This window comes from Lipotes vexillifer, unplaced genomic scaffold, assembly GCF_000442215.2.
Source record: "Lipotes vexillifer unplaced genomic scaffold, Lipotes_vexillifer_v1.1 scaffold22, whole genome shotgun sequence".
NCBI lineage: Eukaryota > Metazoa > Chordata > Mammalia > Artiodactyla > Lipotidae > Lipotes > Lipotes vexillifer.
Genome location: NW_006779050.1, coordinates 3,173,650 through 3,191,967, shown reverse-complemented (window position 1 = coordinate 3,191,967; position 18,318 = coordinate 3,173,650). Strand labels below are relative to the sequence as shown.

The 18,318-nt window shown below is 34.7% G+C and overlaps 1 protein-coding gene across 3 annotated transcripts in view; it reads right to left on the bottom strand.

The window, feature by feature from the left end:
- TBCK (TBC1 domain containing kinase) overlaps window positions 1–18,318 on the bottom strand; it is a 236,479-nt gene that overhangs the window by 23,688 nt on the left and 194,473 nt on the right. For all 3 annotated transcript variants that reach the window (XM_007452155.1, XM_007452154.1, XM_007452156.1), the window contains 2 exons: window positions 11,492–11,667; window positions 3,792–3,951 (listed from right to left, as the gene is read on the bottom strand). In XM_007452155.1, the coding sequence (XP_007452217.1) occupies window positions 3,792–3,951; window positions 11,492–11,667 (336 nt within the window). The remainder of the gene's footprint in view (window positions 1–3,791; window positions 3,952–11,491; window positions 11,668–18,318) is intronic.

Sequence of the window (18,318 nt, the reverse complement as noted above, 5' to 3'; positions counted from 1 at the left end):
AAATTTTGAGGGAAGGATCCAGGGGGATAAATATCCTGACCTCCCTCCTTCCCATAACTTGTCAGAGCTCCCCATTAGCTCAACAACTGGAAGCCGGAAGACATGGAGGTCAGCCATCTGGGGCAGAGAGCAGGGTGAAGAAGTGTGGAGAATGGATCTATGACGGGAGGTAGGGCAAGTGGAAGATATCCAGTACAACCATGGATACACGGTAGAATTCAGTAAATATGCTTTAAGTTGAGATGCTTCCAACTTAAAGGGAGGGTGAGGAGGGGAAGAAGCATTAGTAAAGTCATACAGATCTGTACAGCAGACAAAAAGATGATGGAACAATATAAGCAAATGAATATCTAAAGTTCTCTTTAGCCCCATGATGAGAAAAATGATTAAAAGTAGATCTGTGGGACTTTCCTTGTGGTGCAGTGGTTAAGAATCTGCCTGCCAGTGCAGGGGACACGGGTTCAGTCCCTGGTCCGGGAAGATCCCACATGCTGCGGAGCAACTAAGCCTGTGCACCACAACTACTGAGCCTGTGCTCTAGAACCCACAAGCTGCAACTACTGAGCCACCGTGCCACAACTACTGAAGCCCGAGTGCCTAGAGCCTGTGCTCTGCAACAAGAGAAGCCACTGCAGTGAGAAGCCCGTGAACCCTAACGAAGAGTAGCCCCCCCTTGCCGCAACTAGGGAAAGCCCGCCCACAGCAAGGGAGACCCAACGCAGCCAAAAATAAATAAATAAAATTTATATTAAAAAAAATGTACATCTGTGGATAAAGAATGTCACCAGCCATTTCAGTAAACAAAGGATGTTGCAGCCATAAAGCCATTAGCCACTGCAACAGCCCCTGATGATGCACCCTGAGGGGAATTCAGGATGGAGAAAAACAGAATAGTGGCCCAAGGCAGTTAAGATGCATATCAAAGGAATAATTTCAATAAGTCCAGACTCTTGCATCTTCCCATACACAGAAAAGCACTAAAATCATTAACTAGAGATGTCTGTTTTTGTGATTAGCAATAATCTTTTGATGTTCAACTACATTTTATTTTTTTTCTTAGCAAAAAGTCCTATATACCCTGGCTCTTCCTTTACCTCTTTGGAACAGTCCCTTAGAGCTATCCAAGAGGCTATATCCCCAGCTTAAGTCCTCAGTAAATCCAATGAATAAAACATAATTCTTAAATTTTAGACGGCACATTTTTTTCAGTTGACACATCTCTATACAAATATTTAAAACTTTCTCAAAAATTACTTCCTGATGTTGGATTGAAGCATTAATAACTGAGCATACAATTTGTTCAGTCACTTGTCTACAAGCATGAATAATCATGGAGAGTTTGAGGAAGAAGGAACTGTTCATGATAGGATCTGGTTTCTGACAAGCAAGACGTTGGCTAATTTATTCAGAATGTGATGGGTCTTTACTTATTACCATTATTTTCAAATACTGTTATTACTTCATCTAAATAGTCTTGCTTCCAGATTTCCTTTATATGTTGAACTTTTAAATTTATTCACACTGTGATAGAGTAGCATTTCACAACATGACAAATGGTTTATAATTTATTATTTGATGAAAGAAATGAGTTATCCTCTTATTTGTATATGTGTTTTGACCTTTATGATAAAGTAAAATCAGAATAAACATAAATCTGGAGATTAATACAATGAGTGGGATGTTTGGAAACATTTGACATATTTAAGAAGATTCAGTTATACAGGTCCACTTATTAGATACATCTTCCAAATGGTGAATGCTTTATGAAAGGAGAGGCTTAAGCTTGTTAGCACTTAGAGCATAAACGTTTATTTCAGGTCTTGGGTTCATACCCTGGGAGGAACTATTGTGATCTGCGAAAAATCAGAACAAGTCTATTTTTAAAAAACAGGAGAAATGGCAGCGTTCAGACTCAAAAGCCTTACTTGCTCACTGAGTTAAGGGTATGGCTTAGTCATATAGACTCATGTTGCAATCCTGGCTCTGACATAAACAAATTAGATAAACTCTGAGTCTCAGTTTTCCTCATACATAAAATATGAATAAATAAATAATGCCTCCCTCATAAAACTGTTATGAAGAATAAAGAGAGATTACATATGAAAGTACTTATCACGGTGCTTAGCACACAAACACCAGTCAATAATTGGGATTATTATCACTGTAAAGATTTCTTCCTAAGGCTATATATTATGGGGAATCCAGAAATATGTGATTCTCAACAGTATTTCTATGGGTTGAATGTACTGATATGCACTGTAATTGAAAATGGATATTTTTCATTGGAATGATATGACAATACAGATTAATGTAGCAGCAGCAGTACTGTGGTGGTAATAAAATAATAATAATAATAATGATAATAAACTTACATCAAAATAATTCAGATACCATGGCTTTAGTTCTAAAATGTCCTCATTTACTTATTAAAATTGCATATTAGTCATTTACTATACTGACTTTCTCTGAAACAGGTACATTTAGATTATTCCCTGTTAGACACTAGATACAGTTATGTAAAGAGGGGGAGTGATTTAAGACTTATAGCTAATATCCACTCAGATATTCTTTAGTTTGGTCAGTTAAGCTTCTTCATCAAGGATGGCGCAGTGGTTGAGAGTCCGCCTGCTGATGCAGGGGACATGGGTTCATGCTCCGGTCTGGGAAGATCCCACATGCTGCGGAGCTGCTAGGCCCGTGAGCCATGGCCGCTGAGCCTGCGTGTCCAGAGCCTGTGCTCTGCAACGGGAGAGGCCACAACAGTGAGAGGCCCGTTTACCGCAAAAAAAAAACCCAAACCCAAACCCAAAAACAAACAAACAAACAAACAAACAAAAGCCAATACTACCATTAGCTCTGTACTTCTGAGACAAGGATTATTGGATGCTTAAAATGGTCTAGGACCAAAAGTCTTAAAGTTCTTACTTGACTATATTTCCATTGATCACCATTCTGGATTACTCAGTTTATTTGCATAAGCTATCTGCAGGGAGGAAACTATCTCTGTTACTTTGCCAGGGGCAGATTCTTCCGTCCTTTTAGAAAAAGGGCCTGTTCTGGTTTATTAATGTTGCCTACATCTAGATATGTTTTTATAAAACAGCTTTACTGAGCTATGATCAACATATAACAACATGCATATTCAAAGTGTACATTTTGATAAGTTTGACAGGGGGATTTGTAAACAAGCCCCTTTGGTTCTCATACTCCCTATTCTCTAACTTGCCTTTTATAAAAAATAAAGGTGATGTTTTTGACCTCCAAAAGCTACTCTTTGTTTTATTTTTCAAAATGTTTAAGAACATAGCCAGAAGAGAGCGAGGTCATTTCATTGTTTCATAGTCCTCATATTTGAAAGTTGATATCCTTCCTGAATTCTCTATCATCATAAAGCTTTGAGCCTATAGTAAACAAAACCCCCAAATACAACAAATTCTATCATGGTCAGCTTTCAGAACCTCTAATCAAGCCCCAGTGTTTTTCTACAATGGAAGGAATTGAAGCTACTTCTTGTAATTTCAGGAAGTAGATAAAAACAAAAACACCAAATCTGAAAGAAAACACCTTAGGCTATCATTTGAAGTTTCCTAAGCTGCACAATGAGGAAAAAAGCTTGAATTCTTTTACTGGGAAAAGGTAGACAATCTCTTTTATGTAAGACTATAGACAGATCTTCAAAGCTCATTTGATATGCAACCAGCTTCTGAAGAAATACACTTTTAGACAATCTGTTGCAGTGGGCAGGTAAAAAGCTCATCATGATGTCATATGACATTTCTGCGTACACTTACCTCTGCTGTGTGCTTTGCCACATTCCCCACGATGACAATGACCTTCCCTTTGAAGCTCTGGAGCATGGCAGTGTAAGGTCCTTGGGTAAGCTCCCCTTCCGCAGTAAATGCAGTGCTGAATGGAATGTTGATGCTGCCTGAAATGTGACCCCGAATAAAACTGAGAAAAAAAGTTAAGGAAAACATTTATTTGTGTGCAGACTTGAATGTGTGACAGAAGCTCACAGAGGTAATTGATTCTCAGAAGATAGTACCATTAAAATCAAACACAAATGGAGACCAGACTTGAAAACTCCGAGCAGAGGAAACCAGTTTAATCATACAAGCGAAGATTTAGCTTATTTTGCAAGACAAGTGAGGCTAACTTGACCTGGGTCACTTGTTTATGTCTCTGAAAATCATAAGTGAAACTTAAATTGTTCCCCTAAATTGATATGAGATGATCACTAACCAATTCCCTTTCATTTAAGAAAATTCTAATATTGTAACCAATTGCTGAAAAATAGTCCCTGCTGCTTTTTAACAATATACCTCTGAGCCTCACTCCATGTTTTGGTTCCACCGCTCCTGGTTTGCAAACTGTCTTTTGGTGTGTGCACAATAAACTTTTACTAATTACTACTTCAGTTATTCATCAGTTTTACTTTTTTCTTTTTTTTTTCTGAACATTTGACAGTTCTAAACATCTTCCATGCTCACATGAGTATTTTATTTAAACAACGTAAGGCACCTCTGCAGAAAAAAAAGTTAAATGTGAAAATGCAATGAACAAGTGAAAGGAAGACTAGCCAAAGATAGAAAGAAGACTTTCCTGATTAAATGAAGTATTGTGAAAGTGATCAGAATGCAACAAATAAATGGCAGTCACACAGCTTGTACAATATTCATGGTTTTCAGCTCATTACTATTATTATGATTATTTTAAAGATCTGAAATATAGCCAAATGGATATTCTCAGATCTAACTTGATAATGCAAAAGCTTGTCTACTTTGGGCAAGCAACTGCTAAATGGGACTCTATTTAGAATTGTTAGAGGTCATTAGCACTGGCTGCAAACATTTCTGTTGTTGGTTTATTTCTCAAGTAAACTTAGCTATTTCCATTCTTTCCAATTTTATGTTCTCTAAAGGTGGTGATGTTTTACTATATTTGTACTTTAGAAGGGTTTTAATGATTTCATTGACTATTACTTGTAATTTTGGAATTAAAAGCTTAAGCTTAAAATATTTAGAAATATAAGATCTTAAAGAAAAAATATTCCTTCAAAAGTAATTAAAAAGTACAATTTTAAAGAGTGAAATTAAAAAGATGATTCTTCATATAGTCTGTAGAGGAAGATTCTGAAATATTATTATTAATCAAATAACTTCTCAAAAAAGCATAAAATAAAAACTGCTCTGAAAGAGATATATATGATGCTTTGATAGGATATATCAATTTGGGGAGGACAGGGAAGGTTTCCACTAAGGGACTAAGTGATGGTCGAGGTAAAATATGAATAATTAATAAAAGTTAATTAGGCAACAGGATGGAATGGAGGTGGTATAGGGTGGTGGAAAGGACAAACATTTTCAGGCAGAAATGTCAGGCATATATTGGGGAGGAACATGACCAATGAGGAGGAAGGAAGGAAGGCCAGTACTGGTGTAGAGAACAAAGACAGCATGAGATAAGATGAGCCTGGAAATGGATGCAGAGGCCAGATCATACAGGGCCTTGCAGATCATGTTGTTAATATTGGTCTTTATCCTAGGGCAATGAAAATCAGAAAGTATTTTAAGCAGAGAAGTAACAGATCACATTTGCACTTTGGCAACAATGTGGAGAAAGGTTAGAAGGGGAGTGAATGTAAAGATTAGTTTATAAGACGTGTAGGCAGTATCTCATCTCTTCCCTAACAATCACTGATAACGACCATGAAGAGATGTTTGTGTTCAATAGAAGCATTTTCCCCTAAACTTCCACTTTAGATGTGTTCTTTACAAAATGGAAAAGTCGTAGAGTTTTAAAAAGTTATGTCACAAGCAACGAATATTCCCCCATCCCCCCAAAAAGACTCATTTGTCATTCCTGTAGAAGGGGGAAAATTATAATTATTTATTGACATGACAGTTTCTCAGTTGCCCCAGTTTGTAGGTTCATCCTTAGAATACTACTTCTCTTGTTTCTCTGTCTTTCTTTTCCCCTCAGTAATGAAGAGAGGAGAAATTTGAGGCGCCTACTCTCAAGAATGATGGTGGAGGTTGAACACGTATCTTAAATTTCTAGTCAGCTGTTGCTTCATCCTTTCTTCTTTAAAGAAGGCATCTGGCATTAATAATGAGGGAAAGGACATAAAAAGTTCTGAAAAATGAAATGAGAGGTAGAATAAATATTATCATCTCAGTGTATACTGTTTAATTAGAGTCTTCTAGAATGAAGAGAGAATTTATGATCATAAGGAGATCACCCTTGAATTTCAACAGCACTAGTTTTTCAAACATTTATAATTACTCAATACTCAAAATATCAACTGCAGTTTTCATGAACAGAAATGACTTTGTACTCAGCATATAATTACTCCGATAGCACTTTAATCTTCAATAAGGGCACACCTTAAAATAAAAATAACTGATTTTTCAGAAACTCTGAACCTAACAACTCAATTATTCTCAGCAAATATATCTACATCTGCTAGTCTGAATCAACTGGCAGAGAGAGTTTCTGTGTTTATCAAACAGCCAGTATCAACCATGAACATTTTTCCTTTCTAGTGCTTTTTGAATAGCAAAAGCAATACAAATCTATACTAGTCAAATGCTCTAGCAGACATGTCTGCACTGCCTGCCCACCTCCCACCTTCTTGTTTGAAAGGAGCTCAACTACTGACCCTGATGAAAGGGTGAGCCTAGGCTGTCATGTTTGTATCAGGTGATCCTGCCACGATCAGGACTGACAGGATAGGAGGGAGGGGATGAGAGAAGGTGGATATCTGACACAGGCTGATATCCTGTGTCAGGCTGAGCCAGTTAGATTCCCTCCCTTCAAAATCAAAATAAAAGATAAACGACAATGCTCAGACTGTGTTAAGCTTAACAATGTAAAATCACATTTGAGTGCCTTCTATATATATTTTATTCAGCCAGATGTTGAAAAATTAGTGACTCTAGAAATAAAATTATTTATTTTACAAGATAAATTTTATAAATATTTGGTTTAAAAAAAAGTACCCATCTGTATCCAAATACCCACTATCTAATATCTGTATCTAAATTCATAGATAAGCATCTAGATGATTTTGTGGGTTCAATATCACGAATTTATTATGTGCTTTTAAAGAACACTTTAGTATGTCATAAACTTATCCCAGAATTTTCTTTTGTGCTTTATGGTTTGATGCTTTTAAAAAAACCACTAGATTAAATGTGAAAATGCTTGACAAAGTAAGATTGCAACAGTCTTTTGGGTAAGAGAAATGTTATAATCCAAAATGCAAAACTTTTTCAAACATTTTTCAGGCTATTTTAACACTTTGGAAGATAAGACACAAAAGAAAAAAACGTCTTAAACCACACTTCCCCTATTCTTAGTTTAGTTCAAGCAAAAACACCCTGGAAGACATATAAAAGCACTCATCAAAGAACACTCCTGTCATAAAAATTCTAGTGCAAATAAGATTGGGTAAGCACAAATGCTTGTAGACAGGGTGGTCAAACCTGTAAATAGCTATCCTTAACTGTGAGACTGGCAAATAGCAGAGGAGAACGAGACTGGCCTAGTTACACATTAATATATTTATAATGAACATTTTCTTTTTAAGTAAGTTGGACAATGAAGACAATTTCGGTTATTTAAGGATCTTGTTTCCTTGGTGATTATTTACATTTCACTGCCTACATTAGAAATTCTCATGTGACACAAACATCATATGATGAAGTAGAACTTTTTAAGGCAATTTCTAAACACAGAGGCTGTCAGATTATACTGTAAAGGTAGGCAGTTGAATATTATTTTTAACTTTCTGAGTCTTTCATAATCATAATAAAATATTAAGTGTTTGAAAAATGAGCACAGAATAGATTCTGTACATTTTGTGTTAATTGGACAGAATACGTAAAGTAAAACAGAAGTTGATTTCTGACATATAGTGACTCTGATTAATCCTGGGCAAAACATGGCAAGAGCAAAATAATACAGAATACACTGAGATAAGCACTTTCTCCATGTTCTAAGGACGTAAGTTTTACTTCCTTGTACTGCAGTGGAAGACAAGTATGTATAAGTTCTTAATAATAAGGTAGTATTAGAGACGTACATGCAACAATATATATTTTAGGATTACGACTGTTACTTCATTGCTTTCCTCATAATCTAGACAAAAATTTGGACTCTGCATTTGCCTTTTGCATTTAGAAAAGCCAGCGCTTGTCAGCATAAACACAGGCATGGGGTAAACAATACCCACACTTAAAGAGGTTCTATAGTGAGTGTACTACCCAACAGACATACACTATACTGTAAACTTAAAAAGCTTCAGCTTCAAAGTACCCAGTTTAGAGAGTATTAAGGCAATAGAAGCCCAAGTATTTATGTGGTAATTAGTCTCAATCATATATACATCTTGACAGTGTACTTATAACAATGTCCACCATAATTTTCAGATTGGTTTTGGCAAAAACCACAATAAAAAACAATGGCACACACACTAGCTTTTTACCTTTCAATGTTTATAAGATATTTTTGCTATTAGGATTTTTGATGATGTCTTTGAAGGAATTAAAAGATACAAGACATGATTAAAGAAGTCAGCAGTAATTACAATGAAATCTCTTCCATGGAAGAATAGTAGCTATAAAAAAACAAAAAAGCATCTAGTTATTATAACAGTCACCAAGTCAGGTGTTTGTACCTTAAATTTTTTTTGTGATAAAAGAGTTGGTTTATTAGAACAATATTAACAGGTAAGGATGATATGCATTATCTTGTAGGTTTCTAAGATACGAAGACTTTCCTGTATTCATAAGTCAGTCTATAAAAAAGTGCGACAAGTAGATGCATCATACTTTAATCAAGCAGATAGAAAAATATATCAGTTCTAAGAACAACATAGGTACACCAATAGGTAAATTACATAGGTAAATGTTCATATTCCAGAAAAAATTCTTCACTTTACTAAAAGATTTTAAAATTCCTTTAAAATATTTAATGGCTCAAAATTCAACACAGAAATAATCTCATGTTTTTTAAATCCTAAAAGAGCACAGCTGGGCTTTCCTGGTGGCGCAGTGGTTGAGAGTCCGCCTGCCGATGCAGAGGACATGGGTTCGTGCCCCAGTCCGGGAGGATCCCACATGCCGTGGAGCGGCTGGGCCCATGAGCCATGGTCGCTGAGCCTGAGAGTCCAGAGCCTGTGCTCCACAATGGGAGAGGCCACAACAGTGAGAGGCCCGCATACCGCAAAAAAAAAAAAAAAAAAAAAAAAAAAGAGCACAGCATTTCTCATTTAGTGACATCATACCTCTATACAAAGCATACTAGTATCTTACCAGACCACTTCTGAAGGTATGTGTACTTTTATGTTGTCTTGTCTGTTTGCTATGTTAGCTAATTATAATTAGTGTTAAAGAGCTCAAAGTAAATGTTATACCTTTAATATTAATATATGAAAATCCAAAAGTTTCCTATTATATAACTAAATAGCATTAACTGATATAAAAATTATATCTTTAGATATCATTTTTTCTTGCTAAATCTATTGTTGCTTTCCTTGAACAGCACCACCGTCCCCAAGTCAGTCTAAAACCTCATTTTTGTCATCTCAATAGTGGCAATATTCAACTGCAGGGTACTAATAAATAGCATCCTCCTAACTCTAGTCCCATTTTCACTTGCCTATTTCAGACACTTACTACCTTGAGCTTAGACTATCGCAGTAGCTTTCTGTTTTCTCCAACTCTCATCTTTTCCCTTGGAATCCATTTTATTCCCGATGTTACATTAAAAAATCTGAAACACAGCTCTTATTATCACATCCATGCTGAGAAACCTTCCATGGCTGCCTACAAGACAAAGCCCAAATTTCTCAGTTCAGCCCTTATGAATAGAACCAAACTATTTACTTCAATCCCAGCCAAACTGAATTACATGCTGTTTCCAGTATATGTTCTGCCTAGCTCCTGTCTTTTTCTCTGCCTAAATAGCTTTTCTCCATATTTTTGAGTGTTCAAGTATTACCCAGGCTTCGAGAGTTTTCTCCATGAAATTTTCCCTTCCCACAGTATCTGTATATCTCTCATGACAGCAATTTGATTTTAAATAAAACATACTAATGTACCTGACTTCCACCAAGACTTTAAATAATTTATAGGAAGGATCTGTAATTATCTCATCTCTGAAACTCTTACAATGCTTAATACAGTATCTAGAATACATCTAACATATTTGTTGAGTAAACAGATTTCAGAATTGTGCCAAACCTAGAGTAACTAGTGGCAGCTGAAAATACACTAAATGCCTCCTGGCCTTCCTAGCTAGTGGCACCACTACTTATCAATACTTGTAAGTGCCACGATATAGAATTCTCTTTTGTCAAAATACAGTAGGAGAAAAAAAGAAAGAAACAGCAACAGAAGTCATTTTCCTGGATTTTCTCCAGCACAGATACCAACCCAAAGGGCCTAGTAAAACTAGGTTATTTCAGGGTGAAGCTAGAGACCTCACTCTCTGTGACTGCAAATATGAAGGAATATTTATGCACATCAAATCTTTGGGTGATTCTATCCTTCTAGTCTTGCCTACACCATTACCTCCATTCTCATCCTTCTTCCCACTGCATTAATCTCTCTAAGACACATACCTGAGCATGCCACTTACCTGATTAAAATTCTCTAATACTCTCACAGCCTATGGCATAAAACCCAAACTTCTTAGCATGTTATGCAACATTCTCTATAAGCTGCCTTTGCCTACTTTAGCCTCACTTCCCACCAACTTATGAAGAAAATTACTTGTAAAAAATTTCTACATTTATATTTTATATATTGAGTTTTTAAGAAAGATTTTATTTTAAAAGGGAGTTACCTGGTTCAAAAAATATCTGAAAATCATTTACCTAGATTCTAGAGTATAGAGCATCAAGGCATGCTTTACAAAAATCTGACAGATGACGAAAATATAAGGAGAAAGACTGAACTATTACTATTTTGTAACTTTTCATACTTTAATGCCAAGCAAACCACCAGAAGTTATGGTACATTTAATATTAAAATGTCAGTGGAAAATACTTTAACATGTTCTCTATAAGCCAATATTTTGAAAATTATAATAAATAAAAGTTCAGTGTTGAGATCTGGCTCACTTTCCTCTCTAGGCTATGAGGTAGACAAAGTAAATACTTACGCTTCATCTTTGCTAAAGTTTTATCTACACCAGGAAGGATTCCCACAAGAACAGCAATACACAGCAGTGAAACACAAAAACCAAGAAAACAGCCCACTATTCTGGTGTTGTTTGGGAAATATTTTAAGGTTTCTGGTATGTAATGTTATCTTATGAAACATTATGCAAGTCTGTTCTGGCATCCAGTTTGAGAGTTATTTAGCTATCTGAATTCAGAGGAATCCCAACTATGTTCATTGCTCCTACCACATGCCCTTTAAGTTAAAAGGAAGCAATGTGAATGAAGCAGTACCACACTTTAAAACTCAGGTGTAAAGGATACTCTTCACTATTCCGGATGTCAACTACCAGGAGCTTTGGTTTACTGGACTTGGTCTTCTTGGTGGGTGTTTTGAAGTGGCCTGTCACTGTAAGCTCACACAAGTCAATCAGGTCCTCTGCTGAAATCCGGGGTGATACTTCTGACTTTAGGTCATTTAATGGAATGGATTCTCTTGACTGAAAAAAAATGCACAAACAACACAAACATTGAGAACATTATAGAGAGACAAACTATAGCCAGTACAGAATATCTTCAGGTTTTTTATATCAATTACTATAGCATATGGGAGAACAGGAAACTGTATCTTATTTTAGCAGTGTACTGTGTAACTGTATTCCCTACCACTGATGTTTACTTTTTTATTAGTCATACATATAGGAAAGCATTATTCTTTTGCTTCACTACAAGTTCCTGGCTCAAATGTGATAGAAAGAGATGAGGCAGAACTGACTGATTTAGGAAAGATTTGACCTTGGTTTTGGTTCTAATCAAATGTATCATATGTGAGGAGTTTTTTCAAAGGAAAGACCGATTGCCTTGTGAAATGGTAAGAACAGAAGGAGAGAGGGATCACTGACAAATTCATAACTTTCTGAAATTTTTTGTGTGTATCAGCAAAGAACTTTAATATGTTGCAAGCATGTTCCTCTGCAAATTAACTTTAGGAGATTAGTAAGTTATATTTTGGACAAATTATACTACTTTGCTTTTAAAAAAAATAATTATAATATAGAAATACAGAATCTAGCTTTCCTTTTATTAGACAGTTTTATATGCAATTTTACTATTCATTATACAATATCCACTTAGGGGCATAAAAGTAAAACTTCCTCTATACAATTTACGTCTTATTTAGTATCACTGACGTTGGTATTTTCCTGTGTGACTAGGGTTTCAAATTCATGGAACTTTGTTTACTGACAATGGACAAGAATTTAAAATAACTATAGAACAGCTCTGAAAATGTCTGCCCAAGAAGCTGTACATATAATTATCATTTATCATTTCTGCCCAAGAACCTGTACATACAATTATATTAAACTTAGATATCCAAACATCAGAAACCAATTGGTATGAGAATGACTTTTTAAAAAAATTAATATTCTATTTTTAACCTAGAGTCAGAATTTATTTAGCAACGTTACTGATAAAAAATATCTTTCAGTAGAGTGGGCTTTCTGAAAGGGCTATCTGGATGTGTTACTGATAATGCTAACCAAGCAAGCAAAAATCCAAACCTGGTAACAAGACAGGTATTTTACTGTGTTCATTAAACTACTGGGAGAATGACTTTGTCATGGTACCTGGAGTCTGAAATGGTAGACTTTTTTTTGGTATATCGTGTTAGAAAATGTTCTAATTTCATTTTTTTACATGTAGCTGTCCAGTTTTCCCAGCACCACTTATTGAAGAGACTTTTTGTCCATAGTAGATTCTTGCCTCCTTTGTAGTAGATTTATTGACTATAGGTGTGCGGGTATATTTCTGGGCTCTCTATTCTGTTCCATTGATCTATGTGTCTGTTTTTGTGCAAGCACCAGTTTTGATTACTGTAGCTTTGCAGTATAATCTCAAGTTAGGGAGCATGATTCCTCCAGTTCTGTTTTTCTCTCTCAAGATTGTTTTGGCTATTTGGGGTCTTTTGTGTTTTCATATAAATTTAAAAATTTATTCTAGCTCTGTGAAAAATGTCATTGGTATTTTGATAGCGATTGCATTGAATCTGTGTATTGCCTTGGGTAACATGATTGTTTAACAACAGTAATTCTTCCAATCCAAGAACATGGTATATCTTTTCATCTGTTTGTGTCATCTTCAACTTCTTTCATCAGTGTCTTATAGTTTTCCAAGTACAGGTCTTTTACCTCCTTAGGTAGGTTTATTCCTAGGTATTTTATTCTTTTTGATTCAATGGTAAATGGGATTGTTTCCTTAATTTCTCTTTCTGATAGTTCATTGTTAGTATATAGAAATGCAATAGATTTTTATATATTAATTTTGTATCCTGCAACTTTACCTAATTCATCATGAGCTCTAGTAGTTTTCTGGTGGTGTCTTTAGGATTTTCTATGTATAGCATCATGTCATCTGCAAACAGTGACAGCTTTACTTCTTCCTTTCTAATTTTGATTCCTTTCATTTCTTTTTGTCTGATTCTGTGACTAGGACTTCCAATACTATGTTGAATAAAAGTGGTGAGAGTGGGCATCCTTGTCTCATTCCTGGTCTTAGAGGAAATGCTTTTAGCTCTTTACCATTGAGTATGATGTTAGTTGTGGGTTTGTCATATATGGCCTCTATTATGCTGAGGTATTTTCCCTCTATGCCTGCTTTCTGGAGAGTTTTTATCATAAATGGAAACTTTTTTTATGCTTCAAAAGCTTTTTCTGCATCTACTGAGATAATCATATGGTTTTTATTCTTGAATTTGTTAATGTGGTATATCACACTGACTGATTTGCGGGTACTTAAAAATCCTTGCATCCCTGGCATATTAACTATGAGAATACAGAGCCAGTATCTAGAACACTCTTCCCATATTTTCTGTCATGGGTCCTGGCACTAACTTCAATCTAGTTACCCAGGACAGAAATCTGAAAATCATCGTAGCTTCTTCATTCTTCCTTGTTCCTCATTCCCATCTAACATATCCCCAAACTCCACCATAATAACTCTTGAATCTGTTGCCTGATTCACTGCTCTATCTCAGGGCTTCCATCATCCCTTACATGGACTGTAGAAGCTGTTTGCCCCTCTTGCTGCCTCCTTTTTTCTCTGCTTTGCTCTTCATTTAAAGTTATCCCTTCTAATCCATATGCCAAATGCCATGAATTAAAATAAAAATCTCATCATGTAAATTTTATAATTAAATACACCTCCATGGCTTCTAGACACTGATGGAGTGAAATCCAAATTCCTTGGTATAGAATATAAAGCCTTTTATAAATTGGTCTCTGTCTATACTAGGCAGGAGACCATAGGCTTTGGAGTCAGACTACCAGGACTCAAATCTTGGCCGCCCACTCATCAGTGTGTAACTTTGGACATGATATTTAACTGCTCTGACCAATTTCTTCATCTATAAAGTGGGATAACAGCATTTATCTGAATCCTCCTAGGCTACTGTAAGAATTAAATGTTAATCTATATAAAATATTTAGAATAGTGTCTGACACACTGTCAGAGTTCAATAAATGTTTGTTATCTTTCACCTTTTTTTCTCATCCCTTACCACCTTGTACCATGTACTTTGGCATTAGCAGACTATTTGCCTTTTTATACCACTGTGTCACCTTTGCCCACATTGTTCCCTCTGCTTAGAATGCCGCACTTTGTCCATCTAATAAATCTCTGCTCACCTTACAAGCATCAGCTCAAATACTATTTTCTCTGTAAAGTAAGTCTTTTTGACTCCTGGCAGTCTTACTTAGTTTTTCTTCTGTGTCTGCATAGGTATCAGGTATACATCTTTATTATAATAGGATTATTTACTTCCCACTAGACTGAGAGCTCCTCAAGGATAAGGAAAATGACTTTTATGTCTATGTCTTCCCCAGGTCTCAGCAAATTATCTGACACATAAAAGATATTAAAATATATTTGCTGAATATAAATGAATAAAATCGTTTTTCTAAGTCATCTATTACTTTTCCTGAGTAACTTTGTGCTATGTATATGTTTCCCAAACAACATGCATATACCTCCATCATAGTAATTACTATACTTGTAATACATTATCTGTTTCTCCTCTTGACTTACAACATCCTTGAATGCAGGTTCTGTGTCTTTTCATATTTGTATCTCCAAAAGATAGCACAAGGTCTGGAACCAAAAACACTTAATAGATATTTAATGAATGAATGAGTGACTAAAAATATGATTAAATAACATTACAGAGTCTATTGTTATGTCTGGATTACTAGACAGACTCTTCAGGGATGGCAAATCATAAGATTCTCTCTAGCCTCTGGGCACTGTAATGGTTAATCAAGAACACTGAAATCTATATCTGCCTCAATAATTTCTCACAGCCATCTCTCCTTTCCTCAACTGAAAAATTGAAGATGACAGTTGCTACCATATAAGCTTACAAAATGTACTCTAATTAATTGAAAGAAGTTAGGTGTATATAAAGAAGGCAAAAAAAATAAACACACACAAAAAACTATCCTTAGGAAAGCAGGCAAAATAATTTAGTGATAATAAAAATATGAATGAAGGAAAAAATAGATTAAAAAAACAGAGTTGAAACTTTGGGGAATATCAATAAAATTGGAAAACCTGTATGTGAAATGTGTGCATGATAAGAAATGAGAAAAAATATAAACAAACATATTTTTGTATTTTTTCTTTCTCTCTATATTTTCTTTATATATCGCCCTTTCTTCCTTCCTTCCTTCCTTTCTAATTATCTATAAATGAGAAAGAATATAAGCATGTAAAAATATTTGAAAAAATAAAAAAAATTGATTCCAAATATTCCCAAAAGAATATAAAATCTGAATAGACCTAAATATCCATAGGCCTAAGTAGAGCTGAAGAGAACTGATGAATGATATGTGTGTGTGTGTATTCAAAAGTCACAGAAAAACTGAATAGACTTTGTAAATACAGGTAAAATTTTAAAGTTTTTAAATGATTACTTTAAAGAAAGGTGCCAAACACATTTTTTTCCTGAAGCAATTCTATCTTGTAACTGTTCCAAGGCAAAGAAAACATTGAAAGGTTATTTTATGAAGTGACCATAACCTAATTCTTAAATCTAACAAAGATAGCATTAAACACCCCCCCAATATTCCTTAAGAATATAGATTCTTAAAAAATCTCAAAACTAGAAAACTGAATGCAGTAGCAATTTAAAAGAATGGCATACTATGACAAAGTAGGGCATATTCCAGGAATGAAGGATGGTTCGATATTAGGACAATTTTAAAAATAATTCATCACCTTTAGTCAAAGGATATGAAGTATGTAATCATCACTGTAGGTGACACAAAGCCATATGTGATAAAACTTCACATTTATTCCCAATTTTAGAAAAACTCATGGTAAACACATCTCAGACGGCAAGTTAATTAGAATGATGAGAGATTTCATTAAGGCAGATGTTCTTTATCTCAAATATTTGACATTCTAATTAATGATGAACCACAGAGGCAGACTTATTAAAATAAAAATGGAGAAATAATATTGTAGCTATCAGCATTATTATTTTTATTGTTATGAAAGTTGCTGTGGAGATAATAAGAAAAATACTGAGTGTAAATATTGGAAAAAAATATTTCTTAGACAATAATCTTCTTAGAAAATCTAGAATAATCAGAGGAAAATCCAATAAAACTGGTAAGACTTTGGTACGGTTTTATTTACAACATACATACAACAAAATCATTAGCTTTCTCTACAGCAGCAGCAGCCAGTAAGAAAACACTAGGAGCAAAAGCTTTCAATCACAATATCAAAATATTCCTCCAAAACAAAATACTTAGAAATAAGAGAATCACATTTGAAGAAAATGAAAGAGTTTTGTGATGGGCATTTGAAAAACCTGAGAGACATAAAATGCTATCTGGAAAGAAAGATTCAATATTACAAGATCTTTATTTTTCCTCAGAACAATGTATTAATATATTACAATTTAATCAAAACTCTAAAAGGATCTTTCTTTTTGATTTTGAAACATAAGTTCTAAAGTTCATTTGACTAAATAGGTGAGAATGTCAAGAAAATGTTGAAAAATGATAAAATACATTGTTACATGTTAAAACTGTATAAAAATAATACCACATGATATTGCACCAGAATAGACTAGAAGACAAACAGGACATAATGGGATGCACAGAAACAGACTCCAATACATATAAGTATTTGGTAAAAGAATAGGATTCCATATCAAATCACTGGGGGAAAGGGTATATTATTTAGGATATAGTGTTGGCATCATTTATTACCTAGAATAAAATAAAATCATGTTTCTATCTTATACTACAAAGCAAAATGATTTATAAGTGGAACAAAAAATTATGTGTAAAAACTGGAATCACAAAAGAATAAGTACTGATGACTAAAATTATTTTTAAGCATACGGAAAAAGCTGAACTCTTAAAGAAGAGAAATATACGTGAAAAAAATTTAAGATGCCCTTATTATATAAAGAACTCTTTTAATCAATAAGACAAACCAATAAGAAAAAAAATCTGCTTAGTTAAAATGAAGTGAGGGGAGATGTATACATATACTTGACAAAATAAACACTAATAGGTAAAGAAAACTTTTTTACCTCAATCATAGAAATATTAGAAAAACATATATACAATCATAGAAATAGAAAAAGTAGGTAAGTGTTCTGGGATATCTTTTGTTTGTCCCTCCAGATTCACTCTCCATTGGCTCCTGCCTCGTTCTCTGCTGGGCGGAAGATTCTATTTGCAACTACAAGAGGGACCCTCGGTCCTCTGGCTTTTAAGGTAGTACAAACAATAGGGAAAGTAAGGTCAGGATATATATTTCCCTGGTTCCCTACTTGAAATGTCACCTTGGCCTGGCTATGTTTGTTGACCAAAGGTCACTGTTCCTCTCAAGATGGCTTTCTCTACCTGCTTCTCCTTTTTCATGTTCTGATAACCTCTTTCTCCCTGACCCCTTTGGCCTTTAGGTGGTAACAGGGCTGTCGCTAGTGTTCATAATTTACTGCATTATCTCTTATATTTTCACCAACATTCCACGATTATCTTTGTAACTATTATACCTTTGTAATTATTATCTTTGTAATTATTATAACCATTCTTGAATTATCCTAATTTGAGTTTACAATCTTTTGCTGTTGG